The sequence below is a fragment of the Atractosteus spatula genome, chromosome 1 (assembly GCF_055471065.1).
Source record: "Atractosteus spatula isolate fAtrSpa1 chromosome 1, fAtrSpa1.hap1, whole genome shotgun sequence".
NCBI lineage: Eukaryota > Metazoa > Chordata > Actinopteri > Semionotiformes > Lepisosteidae > Atractosteus > Atractosteus spatula.
In genome coordinates this window covers 7,746,941-7,769,413 of record NC_142706.1, presented here as the reverse complement: position 1 = coordinate 7,769,413, position 22,473 = coordinate 7,746,941, and the positions used below count along the sequence as shown (strand labels likewise).

The 22,473-nt window shown below is 36.0% G+C and overlaps 1 protein-coding gene across 4 annotated transcripts in view; it reads left to right on the top strand.

Annotated features, from left to right (window-relative positions):
* Window positions 1–22,473, top strand: part of ptprda (protein tyrosine phosphatase receptor type Da) — a 220,830-nt gene that overhangs the window by 163,879 nt on the left and 34,478 nt on the right. For 2 of the 4 annotated variants that reach the window (XM_088912288.1, XM_088911463.1), the window contains 7 exons: window positions 81–337; window positions 1,598–1,688; window positions 6,057–6,266; window positions 7,890–8,050; window positions 13,161–13,273; window positions 18,232–18,273; window positions 18,767–18,864. In XM_088912288.1, coding sequence (XP_088768414.1) covers window positions 81–337; window positions 1,598–1,688; window positions 6,057–6,266; window positions 7,890–8,050; window positions 13,161–13,273; window positions 18,232–18,273; window positions 18,767–18,864 — 972 coding nt within the window. The remainder of the gene's footprint in view (window positions 1–80; window positions 338–1,597; window positions 1,689–6,056; window positions 6,267–7,889; window positions 8,051–13,160; window positions 13,274–18,231; window positions 18,274–18,766; window positions 18,865–22,473) is intronic. The other 2 variants (XM_088913056.1, XM_088913882.1) reach the window with 1 other exon arrangement.

The window sequence follows — 22,473 nt, the reverse complement described above, 5'->3', positions numbered from 1 at the left end:
GCATATTGAAATTCATTGCTTAAATATTTGGCAGTGTGATTCAGTATCATGAAGAGTAATCTCTGTCTTCCCTTTTCCAGATCCTATATGACAATGGCCAGAGTGTTGAAGTGGATGGGAAACTCACACAAAAACTGATCACTAACCTTCAGCCAGGAACACAGTACTCCTTCTTGCTGACGAACCGAGGCAACAGCGCTGGGGGGCTCCAGCACCGAGTATCAACCATGACGGCACCAGATGTTCTACGTACCAAGCCCTACCTAATAGGAAAAACCAACTCTGACGGGATGGTGACAGTGGAGCTGCCAACAGTAGAAACCAAAGAGAAAGTGAAGTGAGTAACAGGCGGTTATTCTTGTTCTGAGCTTCACTGTAGTTAATTGAGGACAGATAAGAGATGGAACAACGGAACTGCATAGCAGGGTCTTCTCATTCGTCTGTCTATCTAGTAACGTCTTTATCTTTAAAGTCTCACAGTGAGCCCTAACCTAACCTGGTAGTCACGGAGTTCAAGGTGGTACTACCGCCTGGAAGGGAGTAGTAGTCCATCACAGTGCCAGTGCATCGCAGGGCACACACACGCATACATCCACTCACACGTGTACACATGTTGGAATTTTAGAACAATGGTGAACCTTGGTAGAATGTCTTCAGAATGTGGGAGGAAAATGGAGGATCCAGGGAAAACCCATGAAAACACAAAGGTAGCATGTACACTCAAAATAGACCCACAATCGAGCCGAGGATCCTGGAGCTGCTCCCCACTGAGCAATGGTGTTACCCAGGTCTTTTCATTCATTTTGTATAACTTCTATATGCAATCTGGAGCTGACACTACACTATGTGTGTTTAGTCAATTTTTCATCATAATATATTCTTTGTCACACAGTTTGAAAGCTTAGCTTTACATGTTTATGTATTTGCACCTATCTTCCAGCTCAATTTCATTAACACATTTAGAATGTATTTCACATATGCCACTGCAATATTTAATTAACCCCTGCAGGACTAATATATTGAGCTGGTCTTTAAAAGACAGCACTGACAGACAGCCTTAAATCTATAAAAGACAGCAGTTTGCCACTTCAAAAAATCCGGGATTTTGATCTCTTTGACTGTTCTAAATGAGCACACACCTGTTCCCTGCTAGGATGTTAAACTAATTAGTTCCCTATTACTCAGCCATGTTGACTTCCTGACTGTGATGGCTGTATAACATCCAGCCAGGAAACAAAATGCTTGTGAAGTCATCATCTTTATACATCCCGATTAATGGATATCCTTTTAATTTCTACTCTTAAAGAGATGCCTAATGAGGCCAGAGTGAGGTGTGACTGTCAGCTTGAATTAACTTATTATGTTTCAGATAGACTGAAAAAGCACATAAATAAAATATTTGACAATATAGTAACAGTAATACTTAATTTTAAAGTTTTATTTTTTTTCCCGTTTTTTTTTCTCAAGAGCATGCATAGATAAAAATAATATGGTCCAAAATGAAAACGGTAAAAGGCATTAGATGCATGTGAATGTACTGTAGGGGTCAAACGTAGCTCATCCAGTAACTGTGAAAAACTTCACATTGTATTTACAGGGGTTATTACGTTGTGGTGGTGCCATTGAAGAAACAACGTGGGAAATTTATCAAGCTTTGGGACAGTCCAGATGAAATGAATTTGGAGGAGGTATGTGCACTGATTATAATACTTTAATTAGAAAAAATGCTAGAACACATTCTCTTGCATCTTAAAAAGTGTAAGCACTATACCATACACACTGTTGTCTATTTTTACCTATTTATCGGGTTTAACAGTTTGTGTTACAGACAGCCACAGGGAACCTACATAAAATTAGATTAAAGAATTAAAAAATGAAACATCATGATAATGCAGATGTTCTCTAGATGTAAAAAATAACTTTAACATTTTATAATTTAATCATATCATTGTTTTATGCATAGTATGTTAACCAGTTTCAGTGTTCAGGTTTTAGGGAATATTACTAGGACCATATTATATCATTTAAAATAAGGCTTTTTAAGCTCAACTAAAGGTTTGAACAACACTTCCCGATTTAGATTAAAAGCTTTGTTTTGTAAAAGACATAATTTAGCTCTTAAAAACTCCCAAGAAACAGGGACAGTTTACGTTAAAATATTTCCCTTAATTGTTTTGCTGATGTCACTCTAGTTTTTATTACAAATTTGAAATACATAGCAGTTTTAATGTTTTATAATCTTTAGGGAAAGTATATAAATCTTCAAATTATTCAGATTACATACAAATGGATTAATAAATAGCTGTATCAATTTAACACAATCTAAATAGTTTATAAATACTCCAGTGGAGCAGGAACTGCGTCCAGCTAATTTCATGTTTGCATAGAACAGAGGAGTTTAATGAGATGCAACCTGTGATGCATTAATCTGCCTAATATTTCTTTAGGATTATTTTTATTAAATGGGGGAATGGAGAAATGCTGTATTCTACTAAGATTTTGTTGTTTTTGAATGAAAAATATTAAATTAATCATTTAATCTTCAATCATTACTGATGTAAATAATGTATATGTTTAATCTTAGAATTAAAACTTGTGTGTATTTGTCTTTCAAGCTATATTTACACACTGGTGCAACCAAAATCAGTAAGGCATAGATAATTCTATAAACATCATAAAGGAACTGGGTGAAAATTTCAGTAATAAAATGTAAACATCTAAAGATTGTTAAGTCTCAAATTTATATCATTTGTACTACATAATGCTATAAAGCCCTACTTACAGTACATGAAATTTTGAAGGAAAGAGGCAGTTATTTTTAAAACATCCAGATGTGAAGCTGATTGTGCTATAAGTGAGCATGTAGCAGAAGAAAGAAAAATGCACATTTCTGGGATTTTGAGGAAATGGTATAACGAAAGTTCTGCCATTTGTCAAAATTCCCATGACCCATACCTGTGATCAATATGTTTCCAAATAACTGAGGACAGCTGAGCTCCTCGTTGAACCACAGCAGCAATGACTAGTCCATGGTGGACCTTATAATAGTACAAAAAAGAACAGACAACAACAGTTGGGTTGGTTCTGGATCTCATAACAAAACATGAGTTGAGTTCCAAAGAAAACAAACTCAAAACAGAAATCTGGCTACCCAGGGGCACACTCTAGATCAGACAATCTCTTCTTTCTCATTTAGTTCAAGCTGTAATGTTTGGTCTTTTAGAGGGGATCACTTTATACTATTTTTAGCTATCCTTCATCTTCGGTGTTGCCAACAGTCCCAATTATAATGTTTTACAAAAATTTGCCCATTTAATTGCACAGAGGAAACTCTTTCATTTATGTGTATGTGTTTTTGTATCTTACTGGTATCCTTCTATGTCTATGTGTGTATGTAGTTTTAAATAGTTTTAAAGCTGTTGTTTTCCTTCTCTCATTTGAAATTAATCTTATTGAATTATTTCAGAGCTGTATCTCCAGAAGTCATCACTAGGTGCATAGAATACATTGCAAGCTCATGTCACAGCATGACTGATCATCAAACAGTACCCTTCAGAATTTATTTGTTTGTCAATCTCCTTTCACCTTTTCAGGTTTCCCCAAGGACATTCAGTTTAGCAGGAAAGACAGTAGAGAGAGGAAATATGATTGAAGATATAATCTAGCAAAGGACATTGCACCTCAGTGGTAGAGCAGTTAGAGGCTTTCCATTTATAAAAATAATCAGGTTCAAGAATTACATTATTTGTTCTGCTTTAAGACCGGCTTGTATGGACACGTGATTCATTATTTTAGGGTAAATTTCTAGGTTTAACTGGAAGTCTAATTATTTTAATACATTACGTGGATGTCTTTGAAGTGTTTCTCTGTTTATTTTAACATATTCATTGGTTATGTCCGTGTATGTCCTTATATGATGTATCCTACACTGCTGTTGCGCAGTGCATTGATACTAAGCTAGAGGGAAGACATTCATGCTGTAAACTCGTAGTATTGCAGTTTTCAATTAACATTATTTGTGCTTAAGGACCTTTTCCATTTGTCTCTGTCTTAGCATGATGAGTCCTTGAATTAACTCCGCAACTCTGGGATTTTCTAAATGTAATTAAAAACGTAGCACGTATTTTGATTCTGAATTGCACAATGTTAACATATTTAACATTTGATATGATATCATGGTAGAGACCCATTCGACAATGGTGTTATTAATATACAGGTAGAAAAAACTACTTTTTGTCAATTTCCAAACATGAGCTACTCTTCTAGTTAGTTTTTGTTACTCCCTGAGTATGAAATGACAAAGCATTGTGATGTGACATTGCACATGTAAAGGTGATATTGGGAGACATAAAAAATGCTCTGGTTTGATGGCTATAATGCACTATAATAATGGCATTTATTGGTGAAAAAGAGAGGACACACACTCTACCCACACCTGATCATCTACAGTATATTGTATGGCACTACCTAAGAAAAGCACTAAAGTTCAAAGGGGAGTAGACTTTCTATAGGCATTGTACATGTGAAGGTGTATTTACTGCATAGGGCATCTTACTTGGATGAGCACCAACACACAAGATGTTCTAAGTCTATGTATGATTTATTATCTTATGAATCTCATGAATTTAGGGGATGTGTCCCCAGTACATCTCTAAAAGACTACACACAGTACGTTCCTATGTTAGAAACTGGCCAAGACAAAGCACCCTTTGGTGCTCACTGTTGCAATCTGTGGAACATGATACATTGCTCCTAGGTGCACAGATTGTCAATAAAGTTGTTTGAATAGGCCAGCTTACCTTATAAACTTAGTGCATATACAGTACTGTATAGTCATCACAAATAACCCTAGAAGTAGTGAGTGGTGATTCACAATCATCTCTGATACCTACAGTACACCAGTGTGCCAAAATAAAAAAAACACAACGACCCTATTGTGTCTCAAATATCTTGAATAGTAATAACATGATGTGACAGAGTTTGCCTGGTGAGGATTTCCCCAGGAGAGCAATGGTGTATGTCACATACAGAAAATGTGTAATAAAGGGGACCAGGTGGCACATTTAACAGCCTCTGGCACCTTTTGGCTCTGATGACCTGGAATCAGATCTGGCTTAAGTTGCACATGGAATGCATTTGCTGTCCTTAGATTGGCTTAGTATGCATTATGCCTGAAGAAGAAATTGAGAATGAAGACACACAATTCAAGCCTGTTTACTGAAAGTTAACAGTATTGCTCAACAAAGGACAGTGCCAGAATATGTTGCAGAGCAGTGGGAAGAATCTACTGCCACTGTTTCATTTTGGCCAGGAGTGTGTTCTCTTATCTTTCAAGGCAAGTCAAGACTTAAACATTTAAATACATTACAGCTGTCTACTTAGGGGTGCTGTCATCAAATAAATAAAGTTAGAGGCTTTACTTCAGAAAAAGTAGCACTACAGTACTTCGTCCAGATTGTGTTTGATAGAGAGCATTTTTTTATTTGGTTTTGGCTCAGTAAGTAACCTTGGTCACTGAAATCATGAGGATTAACTGTTATTTTTCTTGGAAATCTTTGATAAACTGTTTTGATATGGAAAAATGTGATTTTTAATAGATTGATAAATAGCTTTCTGTAGTTTATTGCTTAATCATTCATATATTCATCCTTTTGTTTTTTTTTCATTAGTTCAGCCGTATTTTATACCTGTGTTGTTCATTGAAATTATGCACTTCTGTGGACGAGAGCAGTTGAAATTGCTTTTAGTAATATCTCCCCAGGAGACTCTTGATATGAAAATGCCTAATTTTCAAGTAGTTTCCCTGAGGCACACATCCCTATGATTATATCAAAATGAAAAACAAGTAAATATATAAATATGTGAAAGTAAAGGAAAAATAAAAAAAAATGAAACTCTCCTTTTTTTGTAGTTTTTTTTGAGCCTATGCACTTCATTAACTTCTAGTTGACAGTAAAAAATAAAAAGAAGAAATTTGTATGATTGTCCCGATTCTGAGAACAAGAATGCTCTTTCCTGTGCACTTATGTTGACTCCTGGTATGATTTTCTACTTAGCTGCTGAAAGAGATTAACAGGACGAGCAGGAGTCTTCGGTTCAGGAGACAAGTGGAACCCAAAGCCTACATTGCTGCCTACTTCAAAGATCTGCCCACCGAGTTCACCCTTGGAGACCAGAAGACCTACGGAGACTTTGAAAACAAGCAGCTCCTAAATGGTCAAGAATATGTCTTCTTTGTTTTGGCTGTGTTGGAAATCTCTGAAAATGTGAGTTTCTTTACCTAACAATGTTCACATCCATTTAATCCAGATCGGGAAGGCATTAGACAAGAATTCCCCCCCCTCAGGCATCCCAGAGTCTTGGTACTAGAAATTGAATGTTCCAGTAAATGACAAACCCGCAAGCTATAAACAGAGGTTTTGCCCTATGGACATATCTGCCCTTATTTTAGTCAGTTTAAAAACAATTAACTCCAAATGCAGCAAGCAACTGAGGAAACAGTCATTTCTATGAAAAAGAAGACTCTTGTCTAATCAGAGGTATAACTAGATAACTCACGCTGCTTTAATTGCGGTAAAGTGCTGTGAACCTTATCTCTGACATTTCAGGATGTCTGAGGATAATGAACGATGATTAGGTAAATTTTGGGGATATTCTATATAATGAGCTGTGGGTTTTCCAGCCATATGAGCTCATATATCTTTGCTCCAGTTATCTTTACTGTAGGCAGCATTTCTGATAACAGACAGCAGGAAATTTGAACCTTACTCATTAAAGCAAAATCTTTAAAATGCAAGTCAAGAACTTATCTAGCATTCCTATGCTTGGTATGCAGTACAAAATCAGAAAAGTATGTGCAGGTCTAATTGAAAATAAATTAAGAATAGTTTATGAGGAACTACTCATTACTCTGGAATTTTTTATTTAGATTATTTAGGTGGAGTTTGTTATATTCTCATTGACAATTTAAGTGGATTTTAGTGTACTTAATGTATTTGGAATGTTTGCTTTGAATATGGAAGTCATTTAATGTAATGCACATAAAGGCTATTGAAGACACCAGTGTCTCCAGCTGTGTTTCAGCACAGGGCCTCCATTAATACTGGATTTCTGTGGGGGCTGTCATCTTATAGCATTTGTAAGTTTGGACTGTAGGGTGCTTAGCTGTCCTTGAAAAAAGAACTACCCGATGCAGCAGCTTCAAATGTTGAAGTTCTTATCCTGAATGCAATTCTATTTCAAAAGACTTGTTTTTCTGTCGTTAAGTACATTTCAAAGGAATATTGTTTTTAAAAACTATCTTAAAATCATGTGAGAGGTTTCATTCATCAATCCTCATCACTGGAAACATAAATGTAAAGTATTTTATTGACATTAGATATTGCTTTATTTTCTAAAAGATAAGAAATTTTCAAAACTATTCTTTTCAATTACCTCAAAAAACTCCACAGAGGGTAGTGCTGTGTACGCAGTGCATATTCTTATCATTGTCATTGATCCTTCAATCTTGTCATTGATCCTTGTTTTTGAAATTCTTTTTCTCATGCGCATTGAATTTGACACATGCAACTGATGCTGTAATTGCGTTGGTTGATGATTTAATGCCTCAAAAATTACTGAGGTATTTATTATATTCTTCCTGAGTTTTTAATGATAACTTACAGTCTCATTCTTGCAGTCATGAACCATGCGAGGTGCATTATAAAATAAAGGTTAATACTATAAAATATGAAGGGACTGTAAATCTAATATTGCAATTGTTCCCATACATTTACAAAGGTTTACAAATGATTTCTTTTTCTCTTGATTATGTTTTTTTGGCTATCCATCTGAATCATCTGATTTAGTCATTTATTTATTTTAACATTCTTTTTTTAATGATGTCCTAGACCATGTATGCGACAAGCCCCTATTCTGACCCGGTGGTGTCAGCTGACATCGATCCTCAGCCAATCATTGATGAGGAGGAAGGTCTGATCTGGGTGGTGGGACCAGTGCTTGCTGTTGTCTTTATCATCTGCATTGTCATTGCCATCCTCCTGTACAAGAGGTAAGGAGATAGGACTGATCTGTCTGAGATAACCTCTTTATTCAGCGTAAGCAAGCAGTCTCTGTCAAAACCCATTTGCGTCTATCAGTAATACCACAATTTAACAATATGGCGTATGTCACTTTTAATACAGAAATAAACAGCCTCGGGTTTCTCCTAGATCTCACACAGTAAATGGCCTTAGTTTAAGTGCTGCAACCAAAAGTGACTAAAAGCAGATTACTAAACTAAAAGTAGTCCTGAAAATTGCTTTGCTAGAATGAAAAAAATATGATGTATTACTATATTTAATATTTCTTCACCTTCTCTGGAAGGCTTTGAAAATTAGATCATGTTAGTTCTGTACTCAGGTATGATCTGTTTTATGTCTAACAAGTTGTGACCAATGTAAGCTGCACTGAAAAATGCTACTTCTTGTAGCTCTGTTGTATGTCTTTTGTAGAGTAGAGTTTTTTTTAGGTGTTCTGTAGATCACTGCTTGATTATTTCCTGAGCTTCAGTTAGCACTGAACCATTCTTATCTTTAATTTCCAAATCCTTATTACCTCAACCTCCAGATCCTTGTGTTCAGTCAGCACTAAATTTGCATTGTCTGGGATTGCCGGATTGTAAAGCATATACTGTTTTCTTCTTATTGTGGAAAATTTTGTCTGGTTGGTTGGCTTATATAAAACAATCTTTTTGTGCTGACATTTCCCATATGGTGCAATCATCTATCGATAACTTTTCCTGGATTGTTATCATACTGTTTTGTGCCTATTCATTTCTTAATGCTGGTATCTAGCAATCCTATTGTGATATGTGAACTCAAGGATTGCTGGCACTGTTAGTGACTTGCACCCAGTTGCAACTTTAGACTTCCTATGCAGGACATATAGTAGTATATTCTGTTGTTTGAGGTTGTATTACTATAGGTAACAAGTGTTTAGTGTTGCACAGCTGTGCTGAAGCTTTCCGTCTCTTCTTTGAGACATAAGCTTCTCAGCTAGATGTCTCTTGACAGATGAAGCGTCTCTCTATAACTGGTCATAGAGAGGTTTGTTTTCTCTTTTGATCACTCCAATTTCTATCTATCCTTGACCTATTCCTTTACATTTCTGTTATTAGGTTTATTAGGCTTTCCCATGAAATACTGTGCTTGGGTGATCTGTGCTGAGAGAATGTACTTCATTTTCCTTAAGTTATGTTCTTTTTCCATTTTATGTTACAAATGTGTTAGGGAACATAACTGATATAAAAATGGGGTGATCATTACCAGAGTCTGGAGGTATTAGTTTGTGATGGCACTGATTCTTTTGTTGCTAAAGAAAAGTTTCTTTAAAATGTATCAAAGGGTGCTTATGCAATTGCAGACATATTCTGATGTTCTAACTGCTGGGGTAGAGAATGTTTTGGTGTTTTTCATTTCCTTATCAAAATTAGAAGTACTTAATGCATAAGGTCAAACAAATTGCTATAATCAGAAAAAAAATCTTTACCTGGTAAGAAACTGATGTTTACTCAACTACTACCACAGGATCTGAAATTTAGGGTGGTATGTAAGTAGTAAGGCAAAGCTAACGTGACATATAAACTGAAATTTCCATGACGCAAACACCATTGTCATTTTGTGTGCCTTGTCATGTTCTCCATTACAGTGTGATTAAACACATTATCTGTGTTTATGGGTACCCATTCACTAATTTCACTGATAGCGAAGCAGCTGTGATAGAAATACCCTGCTGTCATGGTTAGTGGTTATTTGCACTGGCCAGCTAATGCCTTGCCTTATTTCTTTATGCTGCATGTAAATGGAACAGCAAACCAGACAGGTAAGAACCAGACACACCTGTTGTCATCCATTATTTACCTTCTTATTTTTGTCTTTATATCTGGAAATGTTGTTTGTCATCTCCATTTTACATTTTATTTAGGTTTTCTGTTGTTTGTGTATTGTATTTGTTAGATGCTTGTGGTCCTGTTTTTTTTTCTTTAGCTGTTTGTAATGCTAGTCCTGGCACAAAAACAAAAAGGAAGTAAATAGCTTCTCAAAAGAGTTTAAAAAAAACTCATGAACAAGAAGTGACACAAGGAAGATACACCAATGTTTCCGTGTCAGCTGGTCTCTCAGGAGATTATGCTTCGTTTAAACCTCTTTCAGGAGTTGTTTGGATCATCTTGTTATTAAAATGTACTGTAGGTTTCTAAAATAGGAGGCAACAATAAGAGAAAGGCCACAGTTGTATCTGTCTTGTTAAATTTGGAAAGGTAACCAGAACCACTGAAGTCAGAGATTTTGTACACTTTCACCTAGAACTCCAGCATAAAGTTATTGTCTAACCAGTGAAAGCAAGAATAACAAAAAACTTCATGCATTGGGCCAGGGTTGGCCATGTTCAGCTGTGTATCTTCGCAGCGCCAGCTGCACCTTTATGTTCAGATACTCGTGCGTTTGCTTGGAAGCAGATGCAAGGATATGAACAATAAGACATTAGCTAATCACATTTTATTGATCTAAAGGCCAGGACCGTGGCTTAATTATGCAAGTGAAAAAAACAGCATACAGATATTCTTTGACATAGACATCTTTTCTCTGAAGTTAAACCCAGTCTGCAGTCGTAAGAACACAATGGCAGCAATTACTGTCATCGTGTGATGTTGATAGTTGTTAAAGCTTTGAGAATGCATCGTCGATCTTTGCCACAGTACCACTATTAATTTTTAATGCTGAAAAAAGCAAGCAATACAGGATAAAAGTACAGACTCAGGCAGAGTACATACCAGCATATGCAACAAGATTAAATAAAATGCAATTCATTTTTTACTTTTATATTATTTACAGTAAATTTATTCACATTTCCTGTCATTATAAATGGCGAATCTTATTAAACCCATGAAAAAGAAGTAGCAAAGTAGCTTAAGAAGTATTTTATTTTTACGATTTTATCCTGATTCTACAATATACATTTGTATATCCGATGAAAATACTATTAATAGTGACTGAGTTTTATGCAATGACATAGTTTGTAGTTGTCATTTATTATATTCCCATCCTTCATTGATCATTATGTAACTTGTATCTTTTGCCTCAACTGTATGAACAGAAGGGGGTCCATTTAGTTGATGTACATTAGAGCTTCGAGTGAAATGCAGGCTATTGTTGTTACGGCTAAAGCCAGCCAATGCCAATATGAGTTCCATTTGGTGTGCCAATGAATATTATACATAATTAAGTCAAACAATAGCTGTGCGTATTTGGATATATCTGATGTATGCATGTTTATGTCAGTTAAATTGACCCCTTCTGCTTCTCTGCACTTTTCACCACACTGAAGAGAACAGATTATGATTTGCCTTGCCTGCATTAAAGTTACTATAGGAAGTGCATGTCTTAAGCAAAGAAAGATGTGCTTCCCTATTACCCCACTCCCTTTTAAATCTATACAAAAATGGCATGCTTATGCTAATGCTAATATATCACATATAGGTATATTTTCTCAACAGTATGACATCACAATCGAATTTACTGTCTGGCAGGGAACAATCAGTATACCGGTACTGTACCCCTTTTACACATTTGCATAGCTTTCCCACCTTAACGAGTCCAAGCATTTCATTTTTCTGTTCCACTGTTAATCCAGGGCCCCATATCAAGCCTGTCCTGATCGGACCTGATCAGTGCCCACAAGAAGGCATTTTACTCAGGGCGGAAATTGATTGTGGCACAGAGTCTTTGTCTGAGCGACTGCTCTGTCTCCTTAACTCTAAAGACATGTGTTTTGGAATGGGTAAAACAGCATGAGTTTATCATTGGATTAGGGATGTTCTTCAACATCCATGACATGTTTTGCCACTTTGTTCCATCTCATTCTTTATGTTGCAGTTCCTCATTGCATGGCTTATGGAAAGCTTTTGTTTAATTGTGTTGCATTAGCTGTGATAGTGCACATTGATAATTTTCTGGAGTTAGTTGGAAGGGGTGTGTAATCAGTTCTTCTTAGAAATAAACACCCTCATTTTATCTTTACCGTATTGTCCCATTTTTTTAAAGATCTAGATGAGGTTTTTTTTTTTTGGATGGAAAGTCTTTTGCCTCTAGACTGACTCTATTTTATCCACACATTATATTATATGTACTTGATTCTTGTGTATTTCAGCCTTCAGTCATTATTGAATGGACATTTTCTCATCTCCTTAAGCAGCATATCAGCTAATCTTAAGGAAGGTCAAATGCAGTAAAGTGCAGCATATGTTTTAATATTTTTCAGGCAGTTATTTTGAATTCAGATGGATTTAATCCATAAAAAAGCAGATTTAGTAGAAGTACATCATGTTAAATTAGAAATTTAACTTATACCATATGCTTAGAAGTACTTCAAGCAATAGTGAATAGACTTTAGTGACTACTTTAGAATTTCAACAGAAAATATGTAATAATCCAAAGTGCATTTGTCAGTATAATTCATACAATTCAGTTTAATATTTGTTAATAGGTTCTTTTGGCATGTACCCTAGCTGTCCAAATCTCTATACAGGAGATCATTATTGCTTCCACTGAAAGCTTTAAATTCCATTATTTAAAATGATGCTATTAGTAAAAACATTAAGCAAATTCTTGACTTCTATTCTTTTATCATTCTATTAATTCTAATGTTTTGATTGCAATTATCTTCCTGGCTTTTATGATACTTCAGTTTAGGTTGTGTACCAGCTGTACAATGCCACTAGTTAATCGTAAGAATCTCGGAAGATCATTTTTGTATTAAAAAAAATTAAAGTCAATACATTCTGGGATACTCGCTGGAAAATTATGATCTTATAGTCTTTTCATTCCAGAAACTTTCCATCTAATCTTGAGCTTTAACTGCTCACACAGTCACATACACCACTTGGGTAGGCGCTGATTTGGAGCTGTGCCTGCGTATCTTAATTCAGGTTGAAGCAGTACCTCTAGTCCATTTCTGGCTTAATTTTAATGTAGTGCTGTGGTGTTTTGTTTTATGTTGAAGGTAGAGTTCACAGTAAGTGATCAGTTTAATTGCATTAAGGATAATCTCACAGTGCAGTAGCACTCACTCCATATTCTTTTTCTACTGAATATTTTTGATGTACGTATTTCTTGTTATTTCAGGAAAAGGGCTGAATCTGAATCTAGAAAGAGTAGCCTTCCTAACAGCAAGGAGATACCATCCCATCATCCCACTGATCCAGTAGAACTGAGGCGCCTCAATTTCCAGACACCTGGTAGGTGCACAGATGTTAAACATTCATTTGTTCTGGTCAGGATCCTTGTCGTCAGCTCAGCTGAGTCACAATAGACTTTCTAAAATATTGTCTGTGGTACAGACAAATAAATGTGCGTTCAGCAGACAAAAGAGAGATATAGGTTTCTGCAGAAAGGAGTCATCGAAAGACATTTTCTGGGACAAAAACATGAGAACAACACTATTGAATTAGATTAACTTTCTGCAAACGTAAAATGCTAAGTGAAGTATTTTTTCTAAGTATATTTGTGTTCATATGTGCTATATGTGTTAGCACATGTCAGGTTATACATACTAAATACACATTTGAACAGGCATGCTTGGGTTTTAAAGAGAATATGCAAACGTCATAGTTTTGGCATATGATCAAATTCACAAATATATAAGTAGAAATTTGAAAAAAAATATATATGGCCTTCTGTGTCTATTCATTTTTAAATGTGACCAAAAAAAGTTTTATCACGACCAATTTTGAACAACCCGCAATTACATAGAAATCCATTAAGAGCTTTTTTCTTGACTGTTCATAGAGCAGATATATATTGCAGTTGTTATACTCTATATACTATATATATTAAAATACAAGTAAGTTTGAATAGCACACCCAGACAATTTGATTGACTCCCAGCTCTGGACATTTGCATGTGCTCTTAATATGGCCAGCACTTGCACTTACTAACAATCTGTGAGGTAAGTAAATAGGTGACCGCCTTTCAATATACGAGACTTTTGACTACTACAGTGTTGAATAGACATTTTTAGTGATTAAGTACATGAAGGCAGTATAAAGGGTCATTAGACCAAAGGACAAGTAAAAACAACTGAGAGACATATTCAGAAAAACATCAAATATAAACTAATCTGTGGCTAAAAGGAACTCTGTCAGCAGTCAAAAAATAGGCCAGAAGTGGAGTTTTGCTTTGCTTTTAAAAGAACCACATGCCCTAGGATTTCACGAAGAATCAAAAGTTGAGCTCTGAAATGGCTGATGTAGTGAATTTCTGTGAACACTTTGTGGTCCAATGGAGGAGGTGGAAGAAAGGATTTCCTCTGGTTTTGGCTTTGTTCTCCCAGTATAAACTATGATTGTGGTAGTATAACAGTCTTTTTCCCCATATGGTTTACAAATGGAACAATGCATAAGCTTTTCTGCACAGGTTTGAAAAAGATCACAGTTCCCTCTTCAATGTTTTCAAAGATTAGGTCAAAGACAACTTTAAGTCAGCGGCATCGAACCCTAGGCCTGGGTGACCAATGCATCTGCTGGCTTTCTTTTTAGGTCTAAACATGTCTTAATAGGTGATCAATGTATAGAGAACTGACTGAGATTGGAGAGGAGCTCTGAAGATACAGGATTCGTGTTGGTCACCACTGAGCCATTGTACAGTATTGGGTGATGCTACACAAGTGTTTTTTTTTCTGGCAGTTCTTACTTAAACCTCACTGTTGTAAGGTACCATGTGAGGCCATACAGCTGTCAATCCTTTCTTTACTGAAATGTTGTGACAGAATGGTGCCATATGCTGGCAGATACTGGTCTAAAAATTGTGGCCATTTTCTTGACCATGGGCTCTCAACCGGTACACTCCACTAGGGGGGCATATAATAATCTAAAGGGTGGCGTGAGAGCTTTTTATATACAGCTAACTAAAAAATATGTAGGCTATATATGGACTGGATTTTCAGTGATCATTGTGCTCTGTCTTCCACGAAGCTGAAGAATTTCAAAACTTGTGGCAGATATGCAGCATTAGAGTTTACATTGATAATGTTTGAGGCAAAATCTTAAATTAAATAAACTAACGTTCAGATGTGAATTTGGACTGTGCTACCTTCAATCTGTTTCACTATTTTTTTAAAGTTATAACTATTATTCATTGATGCAATATTAAGTTCACAAACAGGTTTTGTGATAACTGAATGGGGGGAATTGTGTTTCAAAGCTTGAGAACCACTTCTCTAGACTTTTTATCAATGGGTCTGTTTAATCTAAAACTGGATCATAGATTCTAACGGATAACATGACCCCCCCGCCCCCGAATTCATTTTTACTGTTACAATAGTTGTGTTCATATTACATATTTTTTATACCTCCTATTTTTGGTGCTAAACAGTGCTACTAAAATGCTTTATTTCAGAGCTGTATGAATAAATTCTTCTAGAAACTGTCTAGATTTAATTAACTATATATCAATTTTTAAATCACAACTTTGATGCAGTCGCCAATGGCAAATTATAACCCCAGTACTTGATGGCATCTGTCAGCAGAGCAGAAAGAACAAGCTTCTGACACACAATGTCACCATCAAATGTTTTGTAATTTGGAATTGGTGGATAAGTTAAAGTTTTGATTTAATTTAAATCTCTCTGTGCTGCAATTAAATTGATTTATATTCTGGATTTGAGGGGGGTCTGTACACACAGGAAACCTCCATTACTTTATGGAATTATTTATATTACTGTAGAATTATTTATATTTATATTTATAAAAAAGTAAAGAATCTGCAAATGATTACATAAAAATTATATTGCCTACCACTATAATCAAATCCTATATTTTGAAGATTCCAATAGACCAAACAATTCAAAGGTCTAAATCACTTTTAAAAAACTGTAGCAAAACCCTATTTGAAAGTTATTTTGACAGTTATTTTGTCACTCTGGTGAGCATAAAAAGAAATAATCCTAATAAAGACACAGTTTAGGAAACCTGTCCATGCCCACACATACAGTGTTTTTGCCTTTCTTACTTTTTTAACTTGCTCTGTAATGCACTAACTCTATGGAAGTTATATATTCCAGTTATAATTTCTTACCCACCCAATCTGGAATTGTCAGTGGTTTATCAACAATTACATTATTTTTACAGCTCCTATGCCAAACGAGGAGAATGAGATTCTATGTGTGCACAGTCTTCTAATATGCCCACCTGTGAAATGCAACCACCTTTTAACAGGCTGTCAGCTCCATAGCGCCCAAATGGAGAGTTAGCACCAATTGGAGGAGCATAGCACATCTGTCACTGTCAGTACAAGCTTACAGGTGCCCAGTGAGCCTCAGGGGCCATTGAACACCAAGCGGACAAACATCCTGGCCACCTTTAGCATGTGAATCCTAACGAAAGCCAGCTAAAACTAACTCAGAAGATGTCTGGTCAATAAAACTAAACTTGCTGTCTGATAAGTTCCTATTTCAATTCATCCACTTGGAAACATCAATTCTCATAGGATTTTTGTTAGTAAATTAACTTGCTCTGACGATTTGGCTGCAGCAAATTCCACATTTGTTTTTGCAACATTTTCATGGAGTATGAAAGGCAACATTACTCTAAACCATAAACTACGTATCAGCCAAGATACAGCAGAAGTGTCATAAGAATGCTTGCTGACATTGTCATTTTTACATAGTGGCAAAACTAGCAAACTGTATACAGGCACATTTTATATATATCTCCCCAAATTCATGTTTTTATGTAAACTGTCTATATTTTCCCAACATTTATGTTTCATTTGTGAAGCTCTACTAAGGCTCTCAAGCTATGTATTTTCAAAACGTTTCAATAAGGTTTAAAGGGCAGCATTTACAATCTTGAGACTGCGGAGCTCTTACTAACACCTAATGACCGTTTCCACCTGGCTTTCCCTTTTCACAGCCTCGACCAGTGTTTCAGTTCCATACACCTCCCTGATTGGCTCTGTGTCCTCCCTCTCTAGCCAAGCTGCTGCTCGGTCCTTATATGATAATAGCTCTCTCCCTCGCCTCGCTCAAAAAGGTCTAAACATCTTTGTCTCTCTTATATTGTCTCATTTCAAGCACCGCATAGGTGTTGCATTAGACCACCTCCATCTTCTAAGCTGGCCCGGCTGGAAATTACGGTCAGGCTTCCTCACACACATTTTGCTCTTAAGGGTGCTTGATGTTTGGATAGGGCCGCTTCGAATGGCAATGTCGCTGAACTCAGCCAGAGATAGATCTTGACTGCTTTAATGCCAGACACTCCTGTCTCTTCAGTATAAAGGGCCCCTGTTCTCCATTAGTTAATAGCTACTTATGTTATTGGGAAGTAGGAGAAGTGAAGTGTAGTGTGCCCTCACACATGGATGATCAAGGAAATTAAAAATGAACCTATGAAACCCTAATGAAACACTGTGCTCACCATCTTACTGTTCAAAACCTGAAATTTCTGGATTCCAGTTCGAGCACCCTTATTTCCCATTGTGCTCTCACAGTGTCTCTGAGGTGCCCTGAGTAGAGGTCTTGCCAGCTGCTTTAAAGACCAAAAAAAACAGCCCTTCTCAACTCACAACTTGTACACCTCCATACAGCACTACCTTAGCAGCCCAGTAAATGGCTTTTAGTGCTAAGCGGTTCAATATCTGTATTCTCCGAAAAAGTTTTATTTTTTTTCCTTGCAGCTGGTAGACTAAAGCTTGTGGCTCCACATTCCTTTGCATTGAAATAGACAAAGATGTTTACATCTGAAGCGGATTGTAGGAATTAAGGTTGGGGTTCAGATGAGGGACCCTTAAATGTCTCATTAGCTAAAGTAACCCCAGAATTACATTTTGTTCATTTTGTTTTTCCCTCAATACCCCTCTCACTCTACAATCTGCTACTAATGAAAACATTTTTGCCAGGTCCGGTTGTGTGGTCCGTTTTGCAGCAGTACTGTATGTGCAAATGCATGGAATTGTATGATGTACTAAAGAACATTTAGCATGTCAGTGTCTGTGTTACTAATCTCTGCGACAGAGTGGCTAGATTTATATCTTAAGTATATAATCATACCAGCAGTTCTAAGTTAGTATGTTTACATGGCCTGATTTTCTGCTGTTGTTGATTTTCTTTTGTTGTTGTTTTTAAGTTTATTTTGAAATTGTCCACCACATTACTGCAAAAATATACAACCTTTTATTTATACCAACATTTCCTTTTCAGGTTCAGGTGTCTCCGGTTACCCTGGTAACCTCCATTCGTCAAGTTAGTTGATCTTGTTTATGCATATGTCACTTTTCTCTTTTTTGGTGTCGAAACCTTATCTTCTTCTCTTTAGGCACCTTAGTTAATCTCACACCATCTAATCTACACTGTGTTCATGTTCATCCATTGCAGGAGGAGAAGTGTGAAATGACACACTGTAACATGTCATTATTCAAAGCAGATGTCGACATCGGGCCTAACTTTTTATGTACTTTTTTGTCATGCTAACCTTTCTGCGGCATAGTACAAATAACATTTTCTTTTACACTAGGAATGTAAGCTTTTGGAAGTATGCTTGGTGACTTTCATTGGCTTCTGTATTCATATCCTGTGAGCATGCCCTGCTTTGATGAAGCAAACAGTCTGCCTAACAAGATTCACCTTCTCATTGCTACTTTACACACATGCTGCTTCTAATTAATAACTGTCAATTTATGCTACCTTGATAAGCTACATGGATCATTCAAAACATCTTTCTTGTCTGTTTTGACAGGTATGGCCAGCCACCCTCCTATCCCCATCATGGAGCTTGCTGATCACATAGAGAGGCTGAAGGCTAATGACAACTTGAAATTCTCCCAAGAATATGAGGTAATGGTCCTAATTATACTTCATTTTATTTCTGCATTTTGCACTTTTTCAGAAGTTAATGCACTACCAATGGCAAGCTAATTTCTTTTTTTTAAATGGAGGCTTTAAATGTCGTACTAAATGTGCCTTTGGTTTAAAGGTGATAACCTGGTATACTGTAATTTCTTCAGCCCGTGCCCATGTCCGTGCACACACAAAACACAAAAATGCTGGTTATCTAGCAATGCACATCATACATTTTTGTATGGGACACTTTGGAGACTGGGATTCTTATTGAATGAAGAATATGCAGCTCACAAGTGCTAACTGTCTGCTAGTTATTCAGACTGTTTGCTATGGTAATTGGGTTATATATTTAGTACATTTTTCTATACTCACTGCCTTCATGGTTTTGATTTTTCATCATACTGTTCTAACGTATGAGCAAGCAAACCTATCAAAACCATATAATGATGAATTTCAAATACATTTGTCTCCTGTGACTAGAATAACAGCTATTTGTCCCTAAAACAGTAAATAGTGTTGATAAAAAGCATTCATTTTTGCCTTATAGAACAAATAATCTTTAAAACATGCCAAATTGTATAAGAGCAGAATGTGGAATACATAAAAATGTTAATACTTGGCTGATTTTAAAAAGTTCACCCATTTATAGTATCAAATAACAACCACATTTCCATTCTCAGAATAACAGTTGTTTGCCATTTAATTTTGAGGTTCTGAAAAGGTTACAGACTCTGTTGTATAATCTCATTACTACTCGAAGAGCATGTAAAATGAAAGATTCTGAGCTGTGCCTTTCTTGAAAAGCAGTCTTAAACATGAGTATTAGTGGCAACATAATTACAATTCTTCTGCATTCTTTTTCTCAAAACTATTTTTTTATATACAAGCTAAATAGCACACCCATTACAGGGCTGTAAAATGCTACCCATTTTGGACAAATGGACATTGGCATAGATGGGTAGAAATCTCTCTGGGACATTTTTGGACAGTAGTTTGCATTTTCTTCACAGAGCCCCAGCTGTGATCATCAAGCTGCCCACAATCCTGCCCCCTCAGTGTGGTTACCAGAGTTCTGCTCTGGATAAATTAACTACTGTACACAAATATCACTGAGCATATGTGGGGTATCCTTGACCAAATCCTTTAAAATTTGCCTGGTAGAATCACTTATCTGGACAGTGTTATACACAGCAAGATGTCTGCTACTATCTATGCAGTATGTAAATGTATTGTTGACTTGGATAATCAACAGCAATCAAAGAGTGGTATAAAACCCACTCATATTTTATCAATGTAATGTATAACACAAGAACAAATATATGTTTATTTTGAAGTTCAGGAATCTCTTATCTTTCCTGTACAATGATAAATGATATATATACCGGCACTAAGGATGTTTTCCAGCAATTGTATTTACTTCTGAATTTAAAAATGGTCTTCAAGCTAACAGGATTGAAAGCCATCTGTCATTTAAAAGACTAATTTTAAATCATTTTGACACTAAAATAATTATTTCTGGTTGTGATAATTTGACTGCTCTCTGTAAAATCTTAACTATATCTTGTGAAACATACAAGATAGGCTTTTGTCAGAGCCATTATGTGTGAAAGCCTGTGGTTAACCTTCTGCACCAGCTCTTCTCTGTGACTGCTAATGCCTCAGAAGATGAAGTCACATCTCGGCTGGCAGCCAAATGCCATAACATTATTGTTATTTTAATGCATAAAATTACAAATGCTAGCTACTGTTCATGAAGAATGAAAAAAAACAAATATATATTTGGATAAATAAGGACATTTATTAGGAAATATGTGCAGCTGTCTGCACATTTTGAGTTATGGAATAGCACGTTCCTAATTAATAACATATGTGATTGTTACATCTTAGATATTACTTAGCCTTTCTCTAGGATGTAATTCTGTCATGCAAAACAAGATTTAGATACTTTTGCAAGGTAGTTAAAAAGTCAGACACTACAGGCTCCTTGCTGAATTTTAAACTTAACAGCTTCTATTAATGACAATTGTTTCATTGAATAAACCATGTATCAGACAGGCATTTTTTAAACTCATTAAAAACATAATTTAAAAACATGACCAAAATGTCGAGTGTTGCAAGGCTGTGGCCACCTGAAGAGCAATTTGGGTGACAGCGTTACATTAAAAGTAAATGAGAAATAACCAGAAGGGTCTACTTTGAACAGCAAGCACTAAGTGATGCTTGATGTCCTTTCTTCGAGGTTCTCTGTCAGCTAGCTTTCCAATGGTTTTGACATAATGTATATGTTAAAATGGAATAAAGCAAAAATTAAAGGGTCTTCTGAAATAACATAGCACTGAATGTTTGAGATGATGACAAAGTAGTGCTGATTTTACTCCAGGTGATGCACAGAGCAGAGGGTTTAAGTCAGCTTAATTCAAATAATAGTTGATTATCACATTTTCCACATTCCGAGATTGAACTGCCTCATTACGATCAATGGTTAAACTATATGCATGTTGAATGTGACTACACCAAAGTAAGCTACACTTGACCATTTGAAATGGATACAAGATCCTCATGTAGTAAATGAAATTGGTTTAAGATTATCTTTGTCTTGTTAATTGCCTTCTTTTACCCCAATGTACAATAGTTTTGTAAAACAAAATAGGTTTAATGAATCACACAGCATAAAGAAGATAAAAATCTAAATTTACTCAACTTTCACACTCTGAAATGAAAGTGCTGTCGCATGTTATGTTTGTATTCGCATGTGTACTACATTAGCAGGAGCTGTAGGCAAACAGATGAAAACTGCCTCTGACAGGAATTGTGCAGTGCAGCACAGCTTCTGAGTCAATGAATAGAGAGGCCATTTCAGAACTGGTTTATTTAGCTAAATGTTGTTCTAATGGATTCTTTAGTTTGGCAGAAACATCTGCTCACTGGGTGCCCTGCATGAAAAGAGGAATTTTCTCTTATACTGGAAGACTTGCTTGCATGTAAGTTAGTGGTGGCAGTGAGATGGAATTGGAAAATGGCATTATAGGGAAAGCAGGAAGTGGAGGCAATGGGTTAGGCAAAATTCACATGCAAAATTTCAAAATAAAAATGTTTTTGTGTAGTGTGCAATGCATAAATGTTGAGTTTGTGGAACAAATATGTGTCGTTAGAATCTCTTTCAAAATGGTTGGCTTTCAGGCACATACTTCTCAGAAAACAATGGACATTAAATATTGTGTAGTAAACAGGGTAGGAGGACTCATAAGAAAAGAGTCAACAGGCAGTTTTCCTGAACCTAAAAGTTTCATCAGTTGCTGTCCCTTCCATCTGTTGCCATGGGAGATAATTTGGCAATAGACCTATGGCTTCTGCAGATGAAGACTGTACATAACCTACTCTTGAATTTTGTGCAGAAAATCAACAGATTCACAAATAAGATAAGGAAGAAAAGAAATCAAAGCACAGGCTTTTGCCTGATTTACACATTTTATCTGGAGACGTGAATTTAAGTCTGCACTTGTCAGACAAAGGGAAATGTAAAACGATACTATAATTCAGTTTAAGCACATCATAATTACATGCAATTTAAATAACAGTAGTCTCTAGAGGGTACGTTTGGCC